The sequence below is a fragment of the Grus americana genome, chromosome 25 (genome assembly GCF_028858705.1).
Source record: "Grus americana isolate bGruAme1 chromosome 25, bGruAme1.mat, whole genome shotgun sequence".
In the NCBI taxonomy this organism is placed as follows: domain Eukaryota; kingdom Metazoa; phylum Chordata; class Aves; order Gruiformes; family Gruidae; genus Grus; species Grus americana.
Window position 1 is genome coordinate 2,290,971 of NC_072876.1, and position 24,258 is coordinate 2,315,228.

At 56.0% G+C, this 24,258-nt stretch overlaps 1 protein-coding gene across 4 annotated transcripts in view; it reads left to right on the plus strand.

Moving 5' to 3' along the window:
• The window catches only part of PPFIA4 (PTPRF interacting protein alpha 4), a 61,499-nt gene that overhangs the window by 23,189 nt on the left and 14,052 nt on the right, over positions 1–24,258 (plus strand). For 2 of the 4 annotated variants that reach the window (XM_054803473.1, XM_054803472.1), the window contains 12 exons: positions 5,289–6,098; positions 13,780–13,881; positions 14,008–14,172; positions 14,792–14,866; positions 15,973–16,068; positions 16,518–16,739; positions 17,187–17,333; positions 17,457–17,595; positions 18,207–18,286; positions 19,235–19,366; positions 20,866–20,928; positions 22,283–22,374. In XM_054803473.1, the coding sequence (XP_054659448.1) occupies positions 5,862–6,098; positions 13,780–13,881; positions 14,008–14,172; positions 14,792–14,866; positions 15,973–16,068; positions 16,518–16,739; positions 17,187–17,333; positions 17,457–17,595; positions 18,207–18,286; positions 19,235–19,366; positions 20,866–20,928; positions 22,283–22,374 (1,550 nt within the window). In that variant the 5' untranslated portion in view covers positions 5,289–5,861. Of the gene's footprint in view, positions 1–5,288; positions 6,099–7,363; positions 8,162–13,759; positions 13,882–14,007; positions 14,173–14,791; positions 14,867–15,972; positions 16,069–16,517; positions 16,740–17,186; positions 17,334–17,456; positions 17,596–18,206; positions 18,287–19,234; positions 19,367–20,865; positions 20,929–22,282; positions 22,375–24,258 lie in introns of those variants that run through there. The other 2 variants (XM_054803475.1, XM_054803474.1) reach the window with 2 other exon arrangements.

The following is a 24,258-nucleotide window of genomic DNA, read 5'->3' on the forward strand; positions in this document are numbered from 1 at the left end:
AAATGCAGCTTTTTCAGGATTGCCCAGGATGGAGAAGCCAGGGTGCTTGAGCTTGCAGACAGGACTGCTCAGGTCCAGACTTGTAATACTAAGCCTGTGGAGCATATAGACAGGGTCTGTGACCAAGCATGGGGATGGGGTGAGGAAAGGAAGGATGAGGAGAGACCCTCGGGGTCTGTGGGGCTGTAGAGAGGGACATGAGGAGCTCCTGGCACACAAGGAGCTCAGCTGGCCATCTCCGATACAGACAAGCCCCATCCAGACCCCGTGGCACAAGCAGCAGCTCTCCTGCGGTCTCAGGGCAGAAACACCTTGAGAGGTGAAGTCTCAGCCCGTGGCCCACACGAGCATGTGGCAAAGGCATCTCTGAGACCTGCTGTGAATGAAGATTTCCATTTCTAGGCTCTGTGCTGAAAATGGCAATTTCCACTGTTGAGCCAGGGCACTTCAGCATCCTCTTTGTTTGTGCACAGGAATAATCTCCATTTTCTCAGTCCCTAATCACCATGTCTCTCACTGATGGTAAAACGGAATGTGAGCTCCATGGGTTGATGGAGATGTTGAGGATGCTCCTGCTCCACTGTCCCACGGCTCGGTGGGTCAGGACTGACCTTCTCTGGGGCAGACCGGATGGATCAGTGGCTCAGCATGTCCTGGCTTCTCCAAAGTGGTGTCTGACTTCAACAAGGGTGGGGAGGACTTATGCTGGGAGATGGCTCCATCAGCGGGAACAGCGATGGGGACAAGCTTGCTGGAAATGTAAGGGTACGGCCCTTTGGCAGCCTGTCCATGGAATCACGTTAAGTGCAGCATCACAAGGAAAAAGTGGAAAAAGAAGTGCTGCAAGGAAAAACCAACAGCAAAAGGGCATTATCCTCCTTCTTCCTCCCAAGACTGGCTGGGAAGGAATGCCAGACACAGGACGCCGGGACCCCATCCTCAGCTGGTTCAGAGAAGGGGACGCTGTCCTCGTGCCGCTGAGCTGCAAGCAATGGCTGCTGGTGTGGGCTCTGCCACCCTGACTGCACTGCTTTTTTGAGGCCAGGTTGGGTGGCTGACAAGGATTTTCTAGGAGCGGAAAAGATCAAACTGACATTTTTATGGGATGATCGATCTCTGCGAGCTTGTTGCCTCCGAGGTGCACGTTAAACCCTCTGTCAGCTGCCTGCTGGGGTGACGATCTTGCTTACAGAGCCATGGAGGTTTTTTCCTTTCTCTTGTCAGGGCTGAGATGAGAGTGAAGCTGTTCAGAGAAAAAAACACAAGCCTGTCTCTGCCTTGATGCACAGGTGGTTTTGTGTGTGGATAAATGCTGGGTGTGCTTCTTGCCCTGGTGGAAAAGGGAAAGCCAGAGTGCTCCCTGGGACCAAGCATCCTGCAGGCAGCTTGGCTCACTACAGAGGCATGCCGAGCAAATAATCAGCTCAAGGGCAAAAAACCCCCTCTGCTCTCCATCAGCTGCTCCACGTCTGGGCACCATCGTTGCAAACCAGCCTCTCCAAGCAGGCAGCGCGTGACTGTGCTGTTTTCCATCCCAAAGAGTGGGGTAAGCATCATTTTGAAGGGGGGAAGGGATAGTAAAGCAAGCACGTTTTCACTGGCAACGAACCTGCTTCCAGCAAGTCTGTGCCTGGCAGCCCCTCGGGACTAAAAATACCCAGCAAAGGGCTAGAGCTGCGCAGTGTCTGTTTTCTCAGCTCACCAGCTGTCTTCTTGCATCCTCACTCCTCTACCCAATGATTATCCCATCAGTTAAGGCCCTCTAAACCCAGGCAGCAGCATTTACGTAGTTTTACCAGATACAGTTGAAAGGTGGAGATTCACAGGCGGTGTTTTGCTGCTAATTGCGAGCAAGCTCAGACCTCTCCGACACCCAGCGCCAAAGGGCTGATTTTGGTCTGCCCTCGCTGCTGCTAAAGTCACCGGCAAAGTGTGTGATGCGTTTGGGCTATCATCCACAGTGACATCCCCAAAGTCCTTAAAAATGGCCGGTTGGGCATGCAGGTCTGCCTAAGAAATGCTGAGCTTCACTGTGCGGGGATGGCGTCTTCTGTATGCAACCACCAGCTGGGCTCCCGGGGGAAGGGTTGCGTGGGAATGGGTGATTTTCTGTTGCTTTTGGAGAACAGAAAAAATCCCAAGGTTTGAGGTGGTACAGAAATGAGGGGATGCTTGTGTTGGGGGGAGCTGACCCGAGGCAGGAGCTTCCTGCACATGCCTGTCCCTGCATGCATGCACATCCCTGCACCGGCGCACATCCCTACTCATGTGCACATCTTGTGTGCATGGATGTTGGTGCATGTGGCATGTCCCTGTGTGTGTGCACACCCCTGCACGCTCACCCATGGCTATTGTTCACTGAACACACTTCCCACTCCAGAAGGCTTGAAGACAGCAGGTATCAAACTTAGCCTGGTCCTGACTTCTTTACCTGGCATCACAAATAAAACCTTTGCAACCGCCCTGACCCTGGATGATGGTCCTTCCCATTAGCTGGGCTACTCCTGGGGCTTGTGGTTTTGCTGTTGCTCTGGTTTTGCAGTGAAAGCTGCTGTAGTTGAATCCAGCAATGATTGCTCCCGAGTCTGTGGGGTAGGAGAGTTGCTCAGTGGTTGTTGCTGGGATGGCTCTGCGATGGGGATGCTGGAGGCAGCTCAGTGTCTGTCCGTAGCGGTTATGGATGTGACCGGTGTCTCTGCAGTGTGGGGAGTTTTCCACTCTTGGGGTTTGCCATGGTTTCAGCCAGGAGATGGACACACATGGCTGAAATGTTTCCAGAGCTACGCTCACAGGTGGCAGAGCATCAGCCTGGATTTACCTGCTAGGCACCCACTGGCAGAGGGATGCTCATGGTGCAGTGATGTCATGGGGAGTGTGGAGAGCCCTGAAAGCCCTGGACTGGCTGCCCACCACCTCCCTGGGGGCTTCAGGCTGGGACGAGGGGAACTTTGGCTGCTCTTTGTGGTGGTAGGAAGTCTCATCCCTGCTTGTAGTGCTTCTCCAGCTGCAGAGGATTGTAGCAGCTCTCCTGCTGTATCCTCCACACTGCCCACGCCTGTGGCCTGGGACGCAAGGGGAGAGTGGGACCACTCTCCAATGAAGACATCCCCCAAGCCCTGGGCGTGGAGGAACTTTGAGTCACTAAGTGTTGCCTTATCCTGGGTGGGCAGTTTTATGCTGTATCACATCTTTGTTGAGCGTGCTCAGGAGGGCAGAGCACAGATACTTTTGGGGACCAGTGAGTTGAGATGAGTCTATCCTTGGACCAGCATTGGTGCTGTGCAAAGTCCCCATGATCCTGTTACCGCCATCCCCAGGCTGAGGTGTTGGGCTGTGCTTATCACCCCCAGCCTCCCTTCCCAAGCACGGCAGATATGACAGGATTTAACTCTGTACAGGTTGCAGTGAAGCAAAGTAGCACATGGGCTTACCCAAACTGCCCCAACCACCTCCTCCTCCTCCTGCACTGTGTGGGTCCAGCCCCTTGGATTACCTCCATGGGGTGTGGGAAGCTGCTACAGCCCCACCGGAACTGGTGTCTGCAGATTCTCCTCATGGTAAGCAAGTCTCTCCTTTGCAGCTGGGATAAATTCCCATCCGATCATCACTCCTGTCAGATTTATGTCTTGGCCATTCACTGCAGCATTTTCCCTCCCTGAGTGCCTTGATTGATATATCTTAATTCACCTGCTAATTCATTCAGTTCCTTGCCAGCCACTGGAGAGGGGACGCAGCCATGCAGGATGAGTGTGAACAAGCCCCAAAGGTTCGGGACAGCGTTACACGCCCAGAACAGGTTTTATCCCACTTAAGGAGTGCGACTTAAATCTGCAAAAGGGGAGGAGGTGGGATAGCCACCTGTGGGACAGCCCTGTCCCACGTCCCCAGCACGCAGGAGCCGGCTTTCAGTGTAACACGCTGCATGCACGTTGAAGGGCTTGTGCTTTTGCCAGACCTTCTCTATTTTTAGAGGGGTTTTTGTGTCAAACTTCCCATCAGCTGATGAGCCAATGTCATCCCAAGAACGGAGCTACGGTTCCCCCGACCCCAGCAGCATGTGTCTGTGCGTCTGGGTGTGCACAAAAGCATCTCCTTACGCACGCCGTCTTTGAATGGGGGAGAAAAGCCCTGCTGTGCTGCCGAGCTGTTTGAGACACGAGCTTTTATTCCAGTCCAAAGGGCCAGAACGGGCTGATCTGGCCCACGACTGTGTGCAGGTCCTTTTTGTCCATGTGCGTATGTTGGTTTGAAAGGGGGGTGATATAAGGATATTCAGACCTATCCTCGAGCATTATATCTGTTGTAAAAATTTAAAAACTGAAGAGCGACTACCCCATAACCGGCTCTGTGCCCTGAGCTTGCCGTATCGTGTTTTGCTGCTTGGCTCAAGTTCTGCCCGTGGTTTGTCCCCTTGCAGACGAAGCCTGGCAAAGGGTAGCTGGGGTGACAGTGGCACACCGACCCTTGCTGCTGGGGACCCTCATGCAGCTATAGTGGGCTGAAGCTCACCCAAAGGGCTGCGTTAGTAGAAATCCCTGTCTGGTACCTTGCCTGTGACAGTTTTGGGCTGCAGAAGTGGAGGCAAGGCTGCAGGTACCAGCATCCCCCCTGGGGCCAAGTCCCCACGTCCAGCCACACGTTAATCCAACCTAAATACAGGCTGCTGCCCAAATTGGCGGCTCTGCCTTTCTCCTCCAGCCGCTCATCCCTGGCACCGGCCGAGGAACAGTTCTTGTGCTTATGCAGTAATTCAGGGATGATGCTGCAGGATGATCCCCTGGGTAGACATTTGGCCAACGGAGGATGCGTTGAAGTTCACTTACCACTGAACCCCATCTGTCCCCATTGGTGCTGCAGGGAGAGGGGGGTGGACATTAATCTGATCGTTCAACTCATTTGTTGCTGTGACTTCATGACAGGTTTGGGCCAAACTCAGGTTTTTCATTTTCTGCAAATGGAGAGTTTCTGTGGCTGGAGGACACTTGGGCCACGGGGTCCCTCAGCAGCCAGGCACTCTGCAAAGGGAGAGAGATATGTGAATGCCAAAGTCTATTGCAGGATTTTGGGTCCTGGTGATGCTGTTCCCTGCAGCTGGGTACTATACTGGATGCAATATAGTGACCACGTGGGTGCAGGGTGGTACAACCTGACACAGCCCACTCCTGTGGGTGCTGACCCCACCTTTTGTAGTCCCCTGGGGTTTGACGGGGGGCAAAGGGTGCTGGGCACGTGCCCTGGGCATTTTGGGAGCAGCAGGAGGGACCTGATCTCTGTCCCCTGTCCCGTAGGTCACCATGCGTGTTTGAAGAGACGCGATGCCAAAGAGAGACATGTTCCTGGACCAGCAGTGACCATCTCATCCAGCCTTGGGGAGAACAGCCCGCTGTCACCGGACTCCTCCTCAGCATGCCCAGGCAGCCCACATATCCCCCAGACCCTCCCTGTGCTGCTGCCAGCTTGGGCTCCCCACTGGGACGAGTCCTCAAGGGTCGCTTTGTCCCCCTCTGAACATCCCCATGGCTCGCTGATGCTCCAGCCCCTCTGAAAGGCATCATTGAGGTGACACAAGGGACCCTGGCAGTGACAAGCAGCCGAGCGGGGGGATTTAAGACTGCGAGGGCCTTGTCAGTGCTAAGGACGTCACTCCATCCCCACCGGAGTGATGCCAGCTTCTGTTTAGCACCCAAGAAGGAGGGATGGGGGATCCCTCCACCTTTACTACCCCATTGCCCCCTCCTGTGCTGGCTCCCCTGACCTGCAGGAGCCCGTAGCGATGTGATCAGGGCCCCGCAGCTCAACAGCACCCACCGCCCGCCCCACCGGGCACCTCCAGGACCCTCGCCTGCCCGTCACACCCCGCCATGATGTGCGAGGTGATGCCCACCATCAGCGAGGGGGACCCTCTGGGCCCCCCACAGGGCTCTGAGGCGGATGCCGACTTCGAGCAGCTGATGGTGAACATGTTGGATGAGAGGGACAAGCTGCTGGACACCCTGCGGGAGACCCGTGAGACACTCTCTGTCACTCAGAGCCGCTTGCAGGAAACTCTACGGGAGCGTGACCAGCTCCAGAGGCAACTCAACTCAGCCCTCCCACAGGTAAGGATCTGGTCCTGGGATGAGCAGGAGCCCTCATTGGGGCATACGAGGGCGATCGGCTGCTGGGATGTGAGTTTTAGCTCATGCCTTTAGGAAGGCCAGCTTGGTGTGATAGTGGTGATGCTGCTGGGTGTGTTGCACCTCATGCCAATAGTAAGACCTGTAGGTCCTCCCAGGCCAAGCCACAACCAGCTGGAACATCTCCCCTTCTCCTCTGTACCCGTCCTTGGTCTGTGAGTCCATGCAGAGAGGTGTGGGACTGCAGTACCCCCAGTTGCACAGGGGAATGGGTGTGGAGAAGAGGCAAAACCTTCCCGAGGACACCCCAGGGTGATGGGGAGGCAGATGCAGAGCCCGCATTAGCCCATTGGCACTGAACAGTGCTTGGGGAGCAGACAACACGTTTTGGGCAGCAGGTCTGGCTTGCTGCCTCCAGCCAGCTCCTTGGGATGTTGGGCAGTTCTCAGTTTCATGAGTCCCCACTGGCACTTACAGAGTCCCCAAACAGGGATATTAACCACTGCTGGAGGGAAGCCCCCACTCGCTGCCCCTTCCCTCACCAGGAGGGCTCATTTCCATCAGCCCCATTGCCCAGTGGGGTGATGGAACTTTCTTTGTCTCAAGCTTGATCCTGAGAGGGGACACTGCAGGCAGAGCTGGGTGCAGAGTAGGGACTGGGACATCGTAAGGGGCCCAATTGTTCCTGAGCTGGAGCAGACAGGCAACAGCCAGGGAGGATGCCAGAGGTCTGTGCTCAGTGAGCAGCCCAGGGCACAGGGGAGTCAGGGTTTGTGGCTCTGCTGGGGTTTCTGATGTTGGTCTGCTCCCAGCTCCTCAGCCTGCAGAACCCACTCCAGGTACTGCAGAGACCTGGACTTGAGGTTGGCCTCCACAAAGAGAGATGCTCAGGTCAGAATAGGATGGGGTGGATCAGCTTCTTAGGGCTGTGCAAGGTGGATCCAAGCTGTGCACCTTCCCTGCAGGGTCTCGTGGGGCAGCACACAGTGTCCCAGGGCCCAGACTTGGGGGAAGCAGGATTTGGGGGGCTGTTGCACTGCTCCATTGTGGGTGTGATGTGGGGAGGAGCCCAGCAGCCTGGGGAAGCAGGAGATTTTGAACGTTTATATCTGTTCAGCCAGTGCTGAAACCTTAGATCTTCCTTGCCTGGGTGCTGGGGTTTGAGGCACACTGGGGAGACAGGAAATGACCAATGGATCAAAACTGGTGGCACAAGCCAGGACAGAGCTTGGGCTGGTGGTCGGCCAGCTCTTGACATCCCTCCTCTGCTCTGGATGGGGGAAAACAGCTTGGGAGGAACACAGCCCGTGTGCCCATGCACAGAGCTGGGCTGGTCCTGGCTCTGCCCAAGCTGCTGAAAGCAAAAAACCCAACAGTGCTTCCCCAGGAGCTCCTGGGGTCCCCGTGAATGAATTGCTCCCTGTCCTCAGAGATGCACTGAGACATGCCCAAGTGTCGGGTGCAGACAGGGCCATCACAACCTCCCATGTGCCAGGGGCTCACATCCCCTTCGCTCCCAGCTCCCCAGCCAGCACACGTTGGAGAGAGCAAGCCAGGTCACCGTGAGAGCACACTGCCCGCCCCTCTGCAGCCGTCTCGGATTAAGAGACCGTGCGGATTTAGTCTCCGCTCCCGCTCCAATAAAGGGTCGTCGGTGCCTCAGCACGGGTGGCATGCAGACAGAGCAAACTGGGTCAGCGCAAAGGGACTTGGTGACAGCGCTGCACCCAGGAGCCCGGCAGGTGCCCCGCTCCAGCCAGGACTGCCTCCGGCTCCCTGCACCACGGCGAGGGATGTGATTAGGGTGGGCAGCAGATGGGGCATTTCCCTGAGCTCCCGCTGCCTCCTGCTGCCCTGCCTGTCCCTGCGTGGGCAGGGGGGCTCTGCACCCAGGCACGGCAGCCCCCGGTGCCCGCTGTGCCGCTCGCCCTCGGGGCTGCACCGGCTGCCCTCGTGGGAGATGAGGGCTCGGCATGAACGTGGGGAGCAAACCCAGAGGTGCTCACCTGCCCAATGGGATTAATCCCAGCATGTGCATGTACCAGGTAAGCGGGACGTGGCGGGTCTCTTCCCTGGGGTGCTGCGTGGGGGCTTTCCACAGGTCCATCCCATCCTCTTCCTCCTTCTCTGTGAGCCCTTTTGCCCAGGATCTTATTGTAACATGTCAGACCCCACTGGGACAGGATTCAAGCTGGATTGCTTGAAGAAACCCTTATTTTGAGGCAGGGTTGGGCACCCAGCCTCACTGGTGGCCACCCACGAGGCTGACAGCCCTTCCTCAGTGTCACCGAAGAGCCAAGCCCTGACTGTGCGGAGAACGTGCTGCCTGGGGAGGACTGGGTGGATGGTGGCTGGGGGACGTGGCACTCTGCATCCTTTTGGGGCACAGTGGCTGCTGGATGCCACCGTGTTGGCACGGGATCCAGAGTGCTGGCAGAGCCATCAATGGGGCAGGCAGGTAATGTGCGTGTCTGGGGCAAACCCTTGCGTGGGGCAGGCAGGGATGCTCCAGGGATGCTCCTGCCTGTAGTTCCTGTTCCCCCTTGCTCATGTTTGGCTTGGCTGCCATGTGGCCGTTTTCCCCCTAATCCATGGGGGCATCCCTCAGCCCCCAAAAGGCAGAACTCCACAGCGATTTCCCAGGGAAACTAAGCTGCCTTAATGCTTCTTACATGATTTATTTATTCCTGTGGGAGCGCTGAACGCGACTTAATCGGGCTGAAAGCTCTCTGCTCCAATCCCTCTGCCCTCCTGGCTTGCGCAGGGGGTATGCGGCCGAGGACCAAGCCTTGACCAGGGTGTGGGTGCTCTCGGCAGCCCCCTGGGGCCCTGGCACGGCTGCCAGCTCCCTCCTGCCTGGCCGCTCAGCTCAGCTCCCCCTCTGCTCTCCTGGGTATAGGTGCCACCGGGGGATATGACATGCAGGTGTATCCAGATGTGTTCCCGGTGCGGGTTCCTGCGTGGGATGGCACTTCTCCCTGCCCTGCCAGGGCCTGGGGGCTTGGCAGGAGTCCATCTCCCTAGCTGTGTCAGGGGGAGAACAGGCTCCCAGATTTCACAGGGGCTGCTGTGCTGAGGGCTACCGATGGTCATGGAAACCTCCCGCAGTTCTTCCTTCCAGGCCCCGCTCTGCTGCACCTTCGCTGCCTCTTGTGACTGCCTGGGGAGCTGAGAGCTGGGCTTTTTGGGGTGGACAGACTCCCTAAGACTCCCTGAGCTCCCTGGAGGTTTCCCAGGAGCTGGGAAGGGTCCTGGCACTGAACAATCACCCCAAATTCCTCCCATTTAACTTAAAAATATATCTAGAGTTAACACTTACAAAAAGCAGCATGAAAATAGGAACCCCAGCAGCTCCAAGCTGGGGGAAATCATCCACTGGGTGACACCTTTAAAATATCTCAAGATTTTGGGGAAGGATGGAGGGATCTGGTGGCTCAGCATTGAACCCTTGGAGCTGGCCACCCTCCCACAAGATCAGGGTGCTGAGATGTTGGATTCTGTGCTTGCTCGGCTGCACGGTGCTGCTCCCCAAGCAATCCTGGATGGAAATACACATCATGACAGCGTGTTGAGAGGGGAGGACACCAATTCTCCATGGATGGTCCCCACAGAGTCACAGTGCTGTAGCCAAGAGGTCCAGGACGTGCCACCACACTGCTTGGTGCTGAGGGTGGGTGGTGGTCGAAGCCCTGGGTTTACCCAGCAGGATTTAATCTTCATAATCCCATGCTAGGCACTGCTGGGGTTGTGTTTATCCCCTCGACTGTGATTTAGGGCTTTCTCATAATTCTGCACTGCTCCTGGGACAGCAAGGAGAAACTGAGGTGATGGGTTTGCCAACTCCCAGTGCAGACAGACAGACGGATGGGGCTCTATCCCTCACACGCCAAGTCAGCAGTGACGATTTCCCAGTGCGGTCGTCCTTCCCACATCACCCTCCATCACACACCTGGCCCATCAGGAGCAATCACTCCAATTAGGGGCTTTAAAATACCATTAATCCCACAGCTGGAGCCAGTTTGTTCCTGAGGTCCGGGTGCGTTGGAGGGGTGGCCGCACTCCTGCCACAAACAGGAATTTTGCTCACTTTGCTGCAGTCTCACTGCATCCTTGTCTGTGCTGTACAGGGAGAAGGCAGAAGATGGCTCTGGGCTGAGGACTTTTGCATTTCAGCTTTTTCATGCTACGAGCCTTCTCCCCCTGAGCTCCCTCAAACTCTCCTTGCCTTCCCAGCTGTCTCCATGTAGCTGGTTTCTGGCCTTCCTCCAGCTCTTCCCCGCACCTTCCCATTGATGCAGCCAAGGGGGAAGACCCCGCACCCCAAACATGCCTGGCACTAGCCAAAGATCCGAGCCCCAAGCCACAACACCCCCTTTCAATACCTTGTGTGGTGCTCCAGGTCTCCCTCTCTGCTCTGACCGTGAAAATAGCATCTCTCCACCCTGCTGCCTCCTGCCCCGGGGCTTGGGGCTGAGCCCAGCCGGTCGCACTTTGGGTGGTTTGGTTTTAATCCAAATTAGCCGCTTCCCGGGCTGCCGGGCTTCCTGAAGGGCTTCCGAGGACTCTCAGGGCTGTGTCTCATCATCCGTCCTTTGATTGAAGATCAGGCACCTCTCCTTCACTTTCTAATCCGTTTATAGGTGTCCCTGCTTAGTTTGAGACCTTACCAGAGCCAGGGGCAGGAGCCTCTGCATCTCCTGGGAGACTCCTGGCCGTGGCCAGGGCAGAGGAAAATCACCTGGATTTATTCCTATATTTTTATTCCCAAACCATCAAAATCAGGCTTGCCCATGCCCCCAGCCCTGTGTACTCAGCTAACCCTTACTGCTGTCCTGTCTTGCTGCAGGGGTGTTGCTATTTTTGGTGGTAAATGCTCCTTTTTGCAGCCTTTCCCCAAGGAAGGGCAGTTATTGTGGTCTCTTTTGTTTGCCATGGGATGCTCCTGAGGCACACAGCACAGGATCCCGCCAGCCATTCCTGGCAGGGTGGAGGGCTCGGAGAGGAGCACCCTGATGGGATGGAGTTGGGCAGGAGCTTTGTGCTGGGCTGGGAGTGAAGCCACCACAATGCTTTGACCCGCTGACCTGTGGAATGCATCGGGCTGGCTGGGGTGGGGGCTGCCTGTCTCTCTCCAGCGGATTTTCTCTCTCTTTTAATCTCCTTGCCTTTCGGGATGAAAGCCTGATTGGGGGTGCAATCTGTACAGCTCGGCCAGCCCAGGCAACGCGGGGCGAGGAGGGCCGAGCGCTGGCAATCACCATTCCCAGCATCACATCCCTCTTCCCTTGCTGCCTCTGATACCTTGTCCCATCCGTCCCACACTGCACGTAGCCCTGTTCACCCTAGAGAGGAGAGCATCCAGATCCACAGCCCCAGCTTCCCCTGCCAGCCATGGGGCAGAGCAAGAGGTTTCCACCCTTTGCAGATCTGCGGGCTTTGGATCCACAATGCTGGGAGAGAGTCCACAGCCAATGTGTCACCTGCTGTTATAGCTCAGGCTGCTGAAGGATGTTCCTGGGGCCAGCACGGCTGCAAGGATGCTTTTGCTGAGCTCAAGCCTTACTGACTGTCCCCTGGCACATTGAGGGATGAGGGGAGTGACATATCCCTGAATCAGAAGCAGCCAGCAGTGCACGGGCACTTAATCTGGCACCTCTCACTGCTGCTCTCACACGCTTTCCACTCACCGGCATTCCCAGCCCTGGTATAATCCGTAGGGATGCTCACAAGCTGCTCGCTCCTGTGCGCAGCGCTTGCATAACCCAGCGGTGCACACGCACACACGTGTGCCGCTGGGCTGTGCCGAGCCTTAATCCCCGCCGGCTGGGAGAGCACGGCTTTGGGAAAGGCTTGGCTGGCACAGCGATCTCCCAGGGAAGCCGCTCTGCAGTGGGGTTCACTGCACTTTGGGGGGCTGTATGATGGTCCAAGAGCAAGCGTGGGATAGTGGCTGGGCATGGCAGGGGCTGGTGAGGGAGGTTTGGGGTGCTGTGACTGATTTGAGGGACAACTGATGGGGACAGGGATGACCCCAGGGCTTGGAGAGGTCCCTGAGGAATCGATGGGGCAGGAGCAGGACTGGAAAGGAGTCGAGGGACTCAGGTCCTAGGGACGATGCTATGGCGAGGGTGTTGCGTGGCAGCAGCCCTGAGGCATGGTGATAGGCAGAAAAGCAGCTATTTATAGGGACGACGACTGACTTAGACCCCTGCGATTACTCTTTCTCTTCATCCACGTTGCAGTATGCTCAGGTCCTGTCCCCCTGTGGGGTCTCAGCACCACCAGTGACACCACCGTCCCCACCAACCCCAGGCTAAAAAACCACACCAGTGTGAGCAGTTTGGGGTGGGAAGGGACAGGGAAAATCTAGTTGGGACAAATGGAGATTAAAAAGCTCTTGATTTCTTGGAGGGATGTCAGCTGTTGCAAGAGGTTTCACTTTGAGCTGAGCAGAGCATTTGATTCAACCTAAACCTCAACATTTTGCTTCAGTTTGAAGGGGTTTTATTTGATTAACTTGAAAATTAAAGTGAAAGAGAATTTCACGCTGTAAAACCACTCTCAGCCCCAAGTTGGAATTTGTTTTGTTAATGCTCAATCAAATCCTTCTCAGCAGCTTCTGAAACCCTGTTTTCTTTTTAAGTTCTTCTCAACAACACTGTGAAACTGGTGTAAATTCATGGAGTGTTTCGACATTTGCATTTTTCACCCCAAAAAATCCAAGCTGCAAAATGTCGCTTAGTTCTGGCACCACTTGGCGACTGAAAGAGCAACTGGGAGCAATGGGAGAGTGGTCCTGGGCTAACCCAAGTGCTCGGTTTTCATTTTTTAAGGGAAAATGAACTCTCCTGCATCACAGGAACTTCACAGCGGGTTTCCTTTCCCCTCTGACACAGTCACAAGTGCGATTGCTCTGTTTCTGAGGAGCCCATCAGGTCCTAAAAGCTGTCCTGGCTTTGCAGCTCTGCTTTGGCATCGCTCTGTGTACGGCTCTTCCTTGCTGGCCGTCACCTCCCCAGAGGGACTGGTGGCTGGAGCAAGGGCTGGTGGCACCTGCCACATCTCCTGCTGTGCCCCATCTCTCTCAGCTGGGATTTGGGGTTTGGGGGTACCCCATAAGAAGCTCAATGGGGTCCTACATGCTGGACTGGGGTAGATCTTGCTCTTTCCTTTGGAAGGAGATTCTGGATGATGCCAGGTCCTGAGGCTATGGCAGAGGCTGGTTTGGGGCTGGCTGTGGCTTTGCAGTAAGTTTTAGCCTGATGGGATGCTGCAAGGTGGGTGCTCTCCTGGGTTGCATCAGGGGGTCAGTGGGGATGGGAACATTTTGATGGCCTTGACAGGGATGTTTTAAATGCCATTGAGCACCTCTGGAGCTGCAGAGCAGTTTCTTGTGTCATTGGACATCAAATCAAATGGATAAATACTGGGATGCTGTGTTCTCCCTTGTCCAAAGCATTTAGGGAAGCCAGGAATAGAGCACCTCCCAACCTGACTGTGCTTCTCCACCGATTTCTCAGTGTTTCCTTTGGTGTCCCTGTCTCTCACTGGTTGGGTTTGGATCGGAAATGCTCTGTTCTGGAGGTCCTGGCAGTGGGGCCGGGACACTGGCTCCATCTTCATCCTCCTCTCCCTGCTCACAGCCGTGCCCTGATTTCTGCAGGAGTTTGCAACGCTGACGCGGGAGCTCAGTGCGTGCCGGGAGCAGCTCCTGGAGAGGGAAGAGGAGATCTCGGAGCTGAAAGCCGAGCGCAATAACACCCGGGTAAGCATATTAAACCTGCTCTCTGGCTTTCAGTCCCCAGAAATGTGGGACACCACAGGCTGCTGGGCTGATACCAGCATCGCCAGCCCCTGAGTTGGTGAGAGCCTCATGTTTGCCCTCTTGCAGCTCTTGCTGGAGCACCTGGAGTGCCTGGTGTCGAGGCATGAGCGGTCCCTGAGGATGACCGTGGTCAAGCGTCAGGCCCAGTCACCATCTGGGGTTTCCAGTGAGGTCGAGGTGCTCAAGGCGCTCAAGTCACTCTTTGAGCATCACAAGGCGCTAGATGAAAAGGTGAGACAGGCTGCCAGGACCTCTCCTGGCTTGCTCCATGAGCATCCCCTGCTCCGAGCTGACCTTCTCCCAACGCTCCTCCTCCCTCCCGCTGGATGCCATTTTTTGTTCTTAAACTGGGTGGTGACATGGGGTCTCTCAGGAGGAATGCCTTGGGTATCCAAAAGCTGCAGCACCTTCATTTTAGAAGCCCGTGGGCTGCCGAGTGGATGCTGTGGGTTTGAGACTGTCGGGGACAGGGATCTTGCTTCCCCGCGTCACTCACATGGTGGTGGTGAGCACTGGCATTTGGCACCCTGGTTCAGTCTTTCTGTTACAACTCATATTGTTCCTCCTGATTCATTTACCTTGAGCAGCTCCTTCCTCTGCTAAAAGACATTTTCAAGCTGCCCCAGCCATGGGTCTTCTGCAAGAATCAATCTGATCTGGGCTGTTCCTCTCCAACATGCTTTTGCTCTCCCAGGCAATGGGCTGGAGCATCCTTGAGCCCGTGCCCTGGACGTGAATCCATCTGGGCCTGGCTGTCAGCCAGACAAAAGGGGCTGGGAGCTTGCCTAGATCCTGGGCACCCTCATCACAGATAAATAATGGCTTTTCATGTTATCTTACATGACTGCAGGTCAGGGAACGCTTGCGAGCAGCTTTGGAGCGAGTGGCAACCTTGGAGGAGCAGCTCGTGGATGCCCATCGTCAGGTAAGAGGCATTTGGCAGCCTACCCTGGGCCCTTGCTGGGGCACCCCCTAGGCTGGGACTGCTCCATGTTACATTTTTTAATTCATGTTGAATTTGCTGCAATACCATCCTCAAATGATCGTGCAGATTGGAGAAGTGGCATTTGGGCATTTTTAATGTAAGGCTTTAATTCTAAAATTGCTATTTACATGAAGGCTTGCCTGTATTTAAGGAAACCATCTAAATATTCTGCCTTTGTCTCACGGGCCAGCTTTCCTCTGTTTGGTGTTCATTTCACTGACAAAAGCAACCTGAACTTGAATCATTTAAGGGGGCTGAGAGTGACTTTGCTCGTTGGCTTTTCCCCTGCCTCAGCAGAGGTGTAAACCTCGCTGCTCCAAGCACCCCATCTTGCATCCCCCATTTCCGTCCTTGCTTGGGCTCTGGCATGGGGACTTCTCTGTCCCCAACATTTAGCCCTGTTGGAGATGGTGAACCAGGCTTTCCTTCCTGAAGTGTGTGCCCAGCCACCACTACCAAAAGGAAAGAGCCATCCTTATAGCCTCTGCCTGGCCAAATTTTGCACCCCTTTCCAATTCCCAGGATGTATCTCATGGTACTTCCCCAAGCTCCATGCCTGGCCTTTGGTCACCTTGCAGGGACCTTTCCCCATCGTCCCCCAGCAGAGCCGGGTGCAAAGTCAGTGTTTATCCTCTGTTCCTACTGGCTATGTCTGCGCTGGAGTCTGTCTGGCTCCAAGCTAGTGCAGTGAATTGGGAGGGAATTCCTGGGTGCAGGTCTCAGGTCCCTGAGGGCTCACCAGCAAAACCTTACTCCTGGGGCTCAGGCTCTTTGCGTGCCTGTAGCGAGCACCATGGTGTCCATGCAAGGTGTGGCTTCATCCTCCATCAGTGCTGAGCCTTCACAGCATCTCTGCCTTCCCTTCTTTTCTTCACCCTATCCCTTCAGTTTCCCCCTCAGCCCTAGGCACTAGCTGAAGATCACGATGGAGGAAGCCAGCGGGAAAGCTGCTTGCAGACCTGGATGCACCAGGGCTGGCCTCACTCGCAGCCAGACCAGCTGGTCTCCTCTGCTTTGTCTCATTAATTATCCCTGTTGTCATGCAGGTGGCGGCTCTGCAGCAAGGCGCCCCGCGGGAGGCCCCAGCGGGTGAGAGGGATGAGAGGGAACCCAAGGAGCCAGCACAGAAGCTTCCCTGGAAGGTGAGAGCCCCAGAAACCCCTACTCTGACCATGCTCACCAAGGCCATCGTTTCTCCAACCCCCTTTTCACTGGCTCCAGGGTGCTGAAAACTTTTTTCCTGACCCCCCAGGTCCGACCCCCTGGGAAATGCCCTTCCTGGTGGATACAGACCATTTCTGAGTGGAGGGGAATTTGTGCTCCTGCTCGGATGCTCCTAGGGGCTCTGCTTCTCAGAGACGCTCTGGGAAACCCTCAACCATCCCTATTCTGTTGTGCCTGTGAGAAGCCACATACCTGGCTAGTGGAAACTGTTGACAGGGGGTCCCAGAGCCCCACGTCCCCACTCCTCGCCACCTCACTGGGTCCCTGCAGGGCCATGTTCCCTGTTCCCCCATTGCGTAGCTGCAGGCAATGCCAGCCCGTGCTTTGGGGCAGCCTGGCATCCACCTCCCTCTCTGCTGCCTTGCAGCGGCTCTCCAATGGCTCTGTCCACCCGGACGATGAGGCAGGTCAGGCGGTGGAGCTGCAGGAGCTCCTGGAGAAGCAGAATTTCGAAGTGGTCCAGGCCAAGGAGCGCATCTCTGCGTTGGCTGCCAGCGTCGCTGAGCTGGAGGAGGATCTGGGCACCGCCAGGAAGGATCTGATCAAATCGGAGGAGATGAGCAGCAAGTACCAGAGGGACCTCCGAGAGGTTAGACGCTGCCCTCTAGCACTGCCAAGCCTGTTGCAGTTGCAGAGACATTCACAGCAGCTTCCACATGCTCTGGGCTGGGGAGGGATTGTAACCCCTGTTGTATGGAGCGTAAAAGCCAGTGTTCCCCAAAAGGAACTGCCTGTGAGAGATTGTCCCCAAGTCCATCAGCAGGACTTCCCTGAGGTTATAAGCAGACACTGAGATGCCCAGGTGTGCCACAGACCTGGGGCAGTGAGCTGTGTCCATGCTAGAGGGTTTTTCTGTGGTTACCTGACTCTCCCTTTATTCATCTCCCACTCTGCTGTCCCTCATTCCTGTGCAGAGCAGGGTTTTCATTGCATGCTTGGACTTGGGGGTGTCCCAAGCTCACAGGAGCTGGGTGACCCAGTTATTCCCAAATTGGTGGTCACAGATAAGGATGTGACAGCCCCATCGCTTCCCCAGGCCCTGGCTCAGAAAGAGGACATGGAGGAGAGGATCACCACGCTGGAGAAACGCTACCTGGCAGCCCAGCGAGAAGCCACCTCCATCCATGACCTCAATGACAAGCTGGAAAGCGAGTTGGCCAACAAGGAGTCCCTGCACCGCCAGGTACCAAAACTCAGACCCAAAGACTCCCCACCACCCTGGGGACCTAAAGGGAGAAAGAGGTGCTGGGGATGGGACAAGCAGGCAAGGCTCGGTGCCAAGCACCCATCCTGCCCTGTCCCGCAGTGCGAGGAGAAAGCCCGGCATCTGCAAGAGCTGCTGGAGCTGGCGGAGCAGAAGCTGCAGCAGACGATGCGAAAGGCAGAGACGCTGCCCGAGGTGGAAGCAGAGCTGGCCCAGCGCATCGCCGCACTCACCAAGGCAAGTGCGCGGGGTGCTCGGGGACAGCTGAGACAAGAGAGAGCACAGCAACCAGAGGAAGAGGCAGGTGTGGCTGCCCCCCTGCAGTGACTGAGCCCCTGGCAGCCCCAAGGCACCGTGCTCTGAGGGGTGCCAGCCTCTGAGCTTTGCGGTCCTCTGCCTCCCCCAGGGCTGCAGGGACAATGCACCATTTTTAAAGCTCCTGACATGTCCTGCACGCGCAGGGTTTGCTCCCTCCCTTCAACTCCTTTCTCCAAGGAAGAGATGGCCCTCTTGATCTGAGTGGCCTTCAGCTTGTGCTGGGACTACTCTGGGATGAGGAGGAAGAGGAAGAACCCAGGCTGGATCTGGGAGGGAGGTGTGGATACAGCCAGCTCTGCCATTCTGGGCACTGGAACGGGTGCAAGTCGCTCACAGAGCACCTCCATCTCCCATCACCTTGCTAGCAGGGCTGTTTTGGGCTCACAGTGAACCACGGTGGGGATGCAGGCAGTGAGAGAGAGCGCTGCATCCCGGGGAAGGATGCAGATGCAGGGGTGAAGGGAGGAGTCCAGGAGGACCCGCATGGTTTTGGGGAGCATCATCCAAGAGGGCTACTCTGCTTTTCCCAGGCAGAAGAGAGGCACGGGAGCATCGAGGAACACCTCCGGCAGCTGGAGAGCCAGTTAGAGGAGAAGAACCAGGAGCTGGCCAGGGTAAGCACTGCTCAGCCTGGACCAGGGACTCCTTGCAGGTCCTGATCCAGCCTTGGCTCCACCTTGCCACAGTAGCTAGGTACCTGGGCACACCAGGAAGGGTGGGCTTGCTGTGTCTCTGAAGCATGATGGGGAGAGGGGCCTAGTTAATGCTCTCCCATCCAGGATCTCTTCATCTAGAGTCACCCAGGAGCTCATGACACTGTCTGCTGTGATTTCCCCCTCTCCCAGGCATCCAAGTCTTGCTGTTAACATGCCACATCCACTCCCCTCCCAGCATCACCTCCTGGGGCAAGCTGGGACCTCAAATGCAGGGCAGAGGGGGAAGCTCCAGCTGCTTTCCTCCCCAGCCAGGATCAGCAGCAGAGCAAGACTGATGGATGCTGGCAGCAAAGGGTGCTGCCCCTCAAAAAGACAGAGATGTGGCCGATGTGTCACGGGACACACAATCCCTGTTGTGCTCCTTAGCTTGTAGCTGGGCTGTCCACGCAGGAGGTCATCATGCCCATTTCTTGGGTTGCCCAGGTGGTATTACAGCATGTGCCCCTGGGGAAGCCCCTGGTTGTTTTGGCCAAGGGCTGACATTTGGAGAGACCTTTGCAAATCCAGAGGATCCACACCTTTTGGGGTCTGGAATGTGCCCCCAGTGTGGCTGTCCCTGGCAAATGTACAGGTAAAGCTTTGTTGAGGGTCAGGCAGGCAGGATCTCTTCGGATCCTGTCCTCTCTCCTGTTCGTCCCTGGCTGGGAAATGGCAGAGACCAGCAGAGCCCCAGCAAAGGGTCTGATCTCTGCTATAAGGGGTGGATTTGGCCCCAAAAGCCGGGCCTGGTGGATCAGCTCTGACACCGCCAGCAGGCACGTGATGGCAGGAGAGCACTGAGCCCCTCATGGCAGGAGGAACAGATCCACTGGATCTGACGTGGCCGGTCACTGTTTGCTGTTGCAGGCCCGCCAGCGGGAGAAGATGAATGAGGAGCACAACAAGCGGCTCTCGGACACTGTGGACCGTCTGCTGAGCGAGTCCAATGAGCGGCTGCAGCTGCACCTCAAGGAGAGGATGGCGGCCTTGGAGGAGAAGGTAGTGCCTGGGGGGTAGGGGGTCCTTTGGGGGCTGGTGGGGGGTTGAGGGGTCCACAGCCCCTCTGGCATGGAGCCTCGGCCAGCCACAGCACAGGGGTTTGGAAGTACCTGTGCAGGGATGGAGAAATGATCACATGCAGGATGCCAGCCGGGCGCTGGGGCTGGTGGGAGCACAGGGAAGCGTGCTCTGCGTCACACCCTCGCCTCCAGCCAGCCCTCACCTGGTGAGACCCCACTCCCCACTGCCTTTCACCTCTGACAGCAGCAGGATTTGTCCTGCTCTGTTCCCTCTCTTCCCTGTGTCTCTTCTGGTGCAGCCTTGACTGCAGCCTGCGCCCAGCTATTGGAGCAAAGCCCTACTGCATTTTGCAGGAGAAAATGCAGCATTCATCCTCTCCCACCTGCCCATCCCCTCCACATGCTGCCTTGAAACCTTCCTGTCCCCCAAGCCTGGACTGATCTGCCTTCTCCAAGCCAGAGCAGAGTCCACGAGCAGCCTCCTAGCTCCCACCCTGCTCCTCCTGGGGAACAGGGCTTTACTTTGAGGAGCCAGCTGGAGTTGCTGCTGCCCCAGCATGAATGCAATTAGCTGGGAGAGCAGGCGGCTCAGAGCAAGGATTAACCTCGCAATGCCAATGGGAGGTCAGGCCTTGATAATTCACCTCTATTTGGGCTCCTGCAGGGACCAGGCTCCCCTTAACAAGTCAGAGCACAGAGGGGTTGCATGCCCCAGGTGATGCCTCCAGGACTGGGTCTGTGTCCCCTGCTGCTCTGCACCTTCTGTCCCCAACCAGATCTGGCTGTGCCAGCTTGTCCAGTCATTCAGCAGATAGGTCTGAGTGGCTCTGGATAAAGAGCAGGACCCAACACATGGGGCTGAGTCCAAATTCCCACCCCAGCAAGCAAGAGGGACCAGAGCGGTGGCACCTTGCAAACAGGCATTATCTGCTCCCCAGCCTGCTGCCAGCACTGGCTCACCCAAAGAGTTTCTGCAGGTCTTCCATGGGCAAAAATCATCCTGTTTGGCTGCCAGCACGTCCCAAAAAGAGCACTAGGTCAGGCAGTTGCAAACACATCTTCTTTTCCCCGTGCCTATTCCCTAGCTTAGATGTAGGGGACATTTTTGCCCTTGATCCAGCTGCTTGAGGAGTTGATCTCCTCTCAGACGCATTTCCTAATCTTCACGCCCTGCCCATCAAACCTCTAATCGCCACTTGCCCTCCATGGCCATGCCCCGGTCCCGGTGTGGGGCAGGCATTGAGCTATGGTAGCCCTGCTTGAGGAGCAGGAGGTTTGCAGAGAAGACCGATTCACAGGCAGGTAGGTGAGGAATAGATCAGGGAGCCTTTGCCATCCCTGCTGCCAGGTGTCCATCACACCATCCATGCAGCGATTCCATGCTGGCCATTTCTGGGAGGTCGTGCAGCCGTTTTCTAAACGGTCTCTCTTTTTTCTTTCCTGTTTTTGTTCCCTTTTCTTTTGTTTCGTTTTTCAAAGAACACATTGTTACAAGAGCTGGAAAATACCCAAAAGCAGATAGAGGAACACCAGCACGACAAGGTAAATGCTGCTGCAGGGAGCCTGCCCTAGTGACTGCGCTTCCTCACTCCTAATCCCCAGCTAGTGGCAGTCGCGCCTCCTAAAATACCCTAGTTTCGGAGGAGCTGGGATCCCAAAGCGCCCAGCAGCAGGAGGCCACAAACTAACCCACGTAGTGGTTGGATGGAAGCTGCCACCCGCCTCCCCGGAGACCCCTGGTTCGGTTCCCTAACAGGCACGTTCAGTCCCGTCTCCATATTTCTATCACGCTCATCCATCCCCAACCCCCCGCCGAGGACAGCAGCGAGGCCGGGGTGGCTTCGCCCGTGTGTCTAGAGGAGGGTTTACCCCAGCGCTCCTTGGTGCAGCCTGGCTGTGAGAGATGGTGCTGCTAAGGCAGCCCCATCTCCTTCACCCCCGAAGCTTTCTCGACCCCCTCACTCAAACTGGGGGGAAGATCTGCTCCATGGCCAGCTCGCAGAAGGCCCTGTAGGTTTTTGCACCTCCCCTGCTCTCAGATAAAGCATCTGAGTAGAGTCTGCAACACGAGTCCACGTTGGCCTGTGCTGGAAAGCTGGACAGTTGCAGCTTTTTGAAGCAACGGGAGCTTTTTGGATGTGCCCCTTGTCTCATGCATGGTTGGGGGGATTGGGGGGCTGCTTTCCCCCTTGCCCAGGGCCTTGCTCTCCCCGATCCTCCCTGCCTGCAGTGAGGATGTGCGGGCATCGCTCACCCTTCCCAGCCATGGCTGCTCAGCTCCAGGCAGAGGCATAGCTTGGAGACTCACATGATGCTGCCTGCATGTTCCCCACCCTGCTTCAGCCTGTTTGCCCCCAGGACTGGATCCTGCTGTGCCTGGAGGATCCCCTCTCCACCGCCTCCCTGCACACCCACAGCCTCCCCCCTCGCATCTCCCACAGGACAGCATGGCCACTTGGTGCAGGCACAGGTTCCCGTTGAGGGGCTGGCAGCAGGAGGGACGGGGCCAGCATCAAATGTGGCTCGTGGGTCCCTCGCTGCCGGCCCTTTGCCAAGGCGAACGTGCACGTGCAGTCTGGAGCAAAACCAGAGCATCCCAGTGGGACCGATTTTCCCTCATCTCTCAAACCAGCATCGCTTCGAGCACGTGTGTGTCTGTCTGTCTGTCTGGCCTGTGATCATTTCCTCCCTTCACGGCATTGCCCCAGCATCATCATTCACTGTCGCCTGCATGAGCTGTTTCTTTACCAATGGTGTCAAAGGTGCTTTAAACCTTGGATGGGATTTTTAAAGGGAATATAAACCTGGAAATAGCTAAGGATGTGGATTGCTCCAAACCTGGCTGCTCTTCAGAGCAAAACCAACCCCTGCCTGTCTCTTGTCTTGCCCCGAACAGCGACGGTTGTCTGATGAGATCGACAAACTGAGGCTAGAGGTTGATCAGCTCAAGACCAGAAGTGGGACGTTCGTGGAGAGTGTGCACGCGAGGTAAGGGCTGCCTGCCAAAACCCTGCCAATCTGTGCCTGCCCTGCTTCCATCCTGCACCCACGGCTTTGGGGGCACTTTGCTTTTAGGGCCCCAAAATGCTGTTGGCATCGGGCATTTCTGGTTTCACCACGCCTCAGTGCCGGGCTGCAGGGTGGTTCATCGCAGCAGGGTCAGCTCTGGCTGTGCTGTTCCCACCACGGATTTGCCCTGGGGTGGGACACAGACTGTTGAGAATAGCCCAGTCCAACTGAATGGCCCAAAATTTGCTTTTCTAAGGGTGAAAAAACACTGGGCACCATTTCTTTTTCTGCACAAAGGGCTTAGGGCTTAATTTTCTATGAAAGCTGGATGTTCACCAAACGCCTTTCCCCTTGTGGTGTGCTGGGGATGCACTGGTGGAGAAGGAGGAATCTCTTTTGAGGTGTTGCAGGCAAAGGAGAATGAACGCTCCCCTTTTTTCCCCTCCTGTCTACAATGATCCTTCCACACCCTTTCATTTAAAGTCATCCAGGAGATGGGGAGGTCTCAGCCCAGAGCACCAGGAGGAGAGGTGAGTCCATTGGGTCTCAGCCTCTGGCACTGACTGGGGTACCCAGCACTGCTGCAAGAAAGCAGGGTGTTAGAAAAGGAGGGTGCCAGCATGTTATGCACCCCACTGCATTGCTGCGGCCACCTGGGAGACCACATCCTCTCCTGAGCATTTTCGATGTGGGTTAGAGGCAGCGATGAGAGCGACCACCAGTGGGGAAAATTGAGGTCTCAGGAAAGCTGGAAAAGATGGAAAGGACCCAGTGTAACCAGCTTCAAATCTGTCAGCAGCTGTGGCAGAGAGGAGAAGGCCTGGAAGCCCTGTATCTGTCATGGAGAGAAGAAACAGGGAGAGCAAGGAAGAGCGAGGAAAAGCTGAGTGCCAGAGGAGTGTCTGAAGCATGTGTGGGACCTCTTTGTATGGGTCTGTAAGAACAGGATGGACAATTTTTTTTTTTTTTTTTATTTCTTGGAGGAAAAATCAGCAGAAAGCTTGAGTTACAGAGGCCAGAATAATCCCCCAGCTGAAATTTCAGCTTTTGCCTAAGGCACCTTTATCTGGTTTTAGCTCAGGAGCAGCTTGTCAGTGGCTCCGCAGCCTAAGTCCCCTTGAAACTTGGGCTGTGCCTTTGTCTGCAAACACCAAGCTGATGCCAAGTCAAGCTGCTCATGTTAGCGGTTTTGTCTGGGCTTGGTAGGATGCTGGGATGGGGAGCCCGGATCTGTATCTGCACTGCAAACTGGACCCACCATGGTGGAAAAACACTGATCTGCCTTGGACAACTGCTTTTGTCATCTTAAATCAAAAAAACCTCATGCCTCCTATGGAAATGCATGTAGGGAGTAATGACCCTGTGCTTTGCTCAGCTGTGTGGTTGGGTCATCAGGGCAAGGAGGAGCAACCAGGCAATGTGGAGATATGCAATGAGTACCACAAGTGGCAAAAAGTGGCCTCGTGTCCAACAGCAGCCGCTGCGTGGCTCTGCCCGGCACAGGGACCCACTCCTGAACACCAGCCCAAGCATGGAGGAGGATGAAGAAGTCCCAACCGGTTTCTGCTGGGAGATCCCAAACAATGCTCATGTCCCTGCACCTGGAAGATCTGTTTCAAATGGAATTTTATTCATCCGGGATTTTTTTTCATGAAAATGTTGAAGAAAACATAGAAAGGACAAAAGCTCCCTGGCTGGCCCCTGTTCTGTACGACAGGGATGGAGAAGACAGACACAAGATGTGCTGTACATGTTGGGAGGTGCAAGCTGTTTTCAAGAGGGGAGGACAGGAGGGGACTGTTCAGCCCATGGTTTCACAGCAGACCCACGGTGCAGGGTGGTTTTGACTGGATGCCCCAGAGG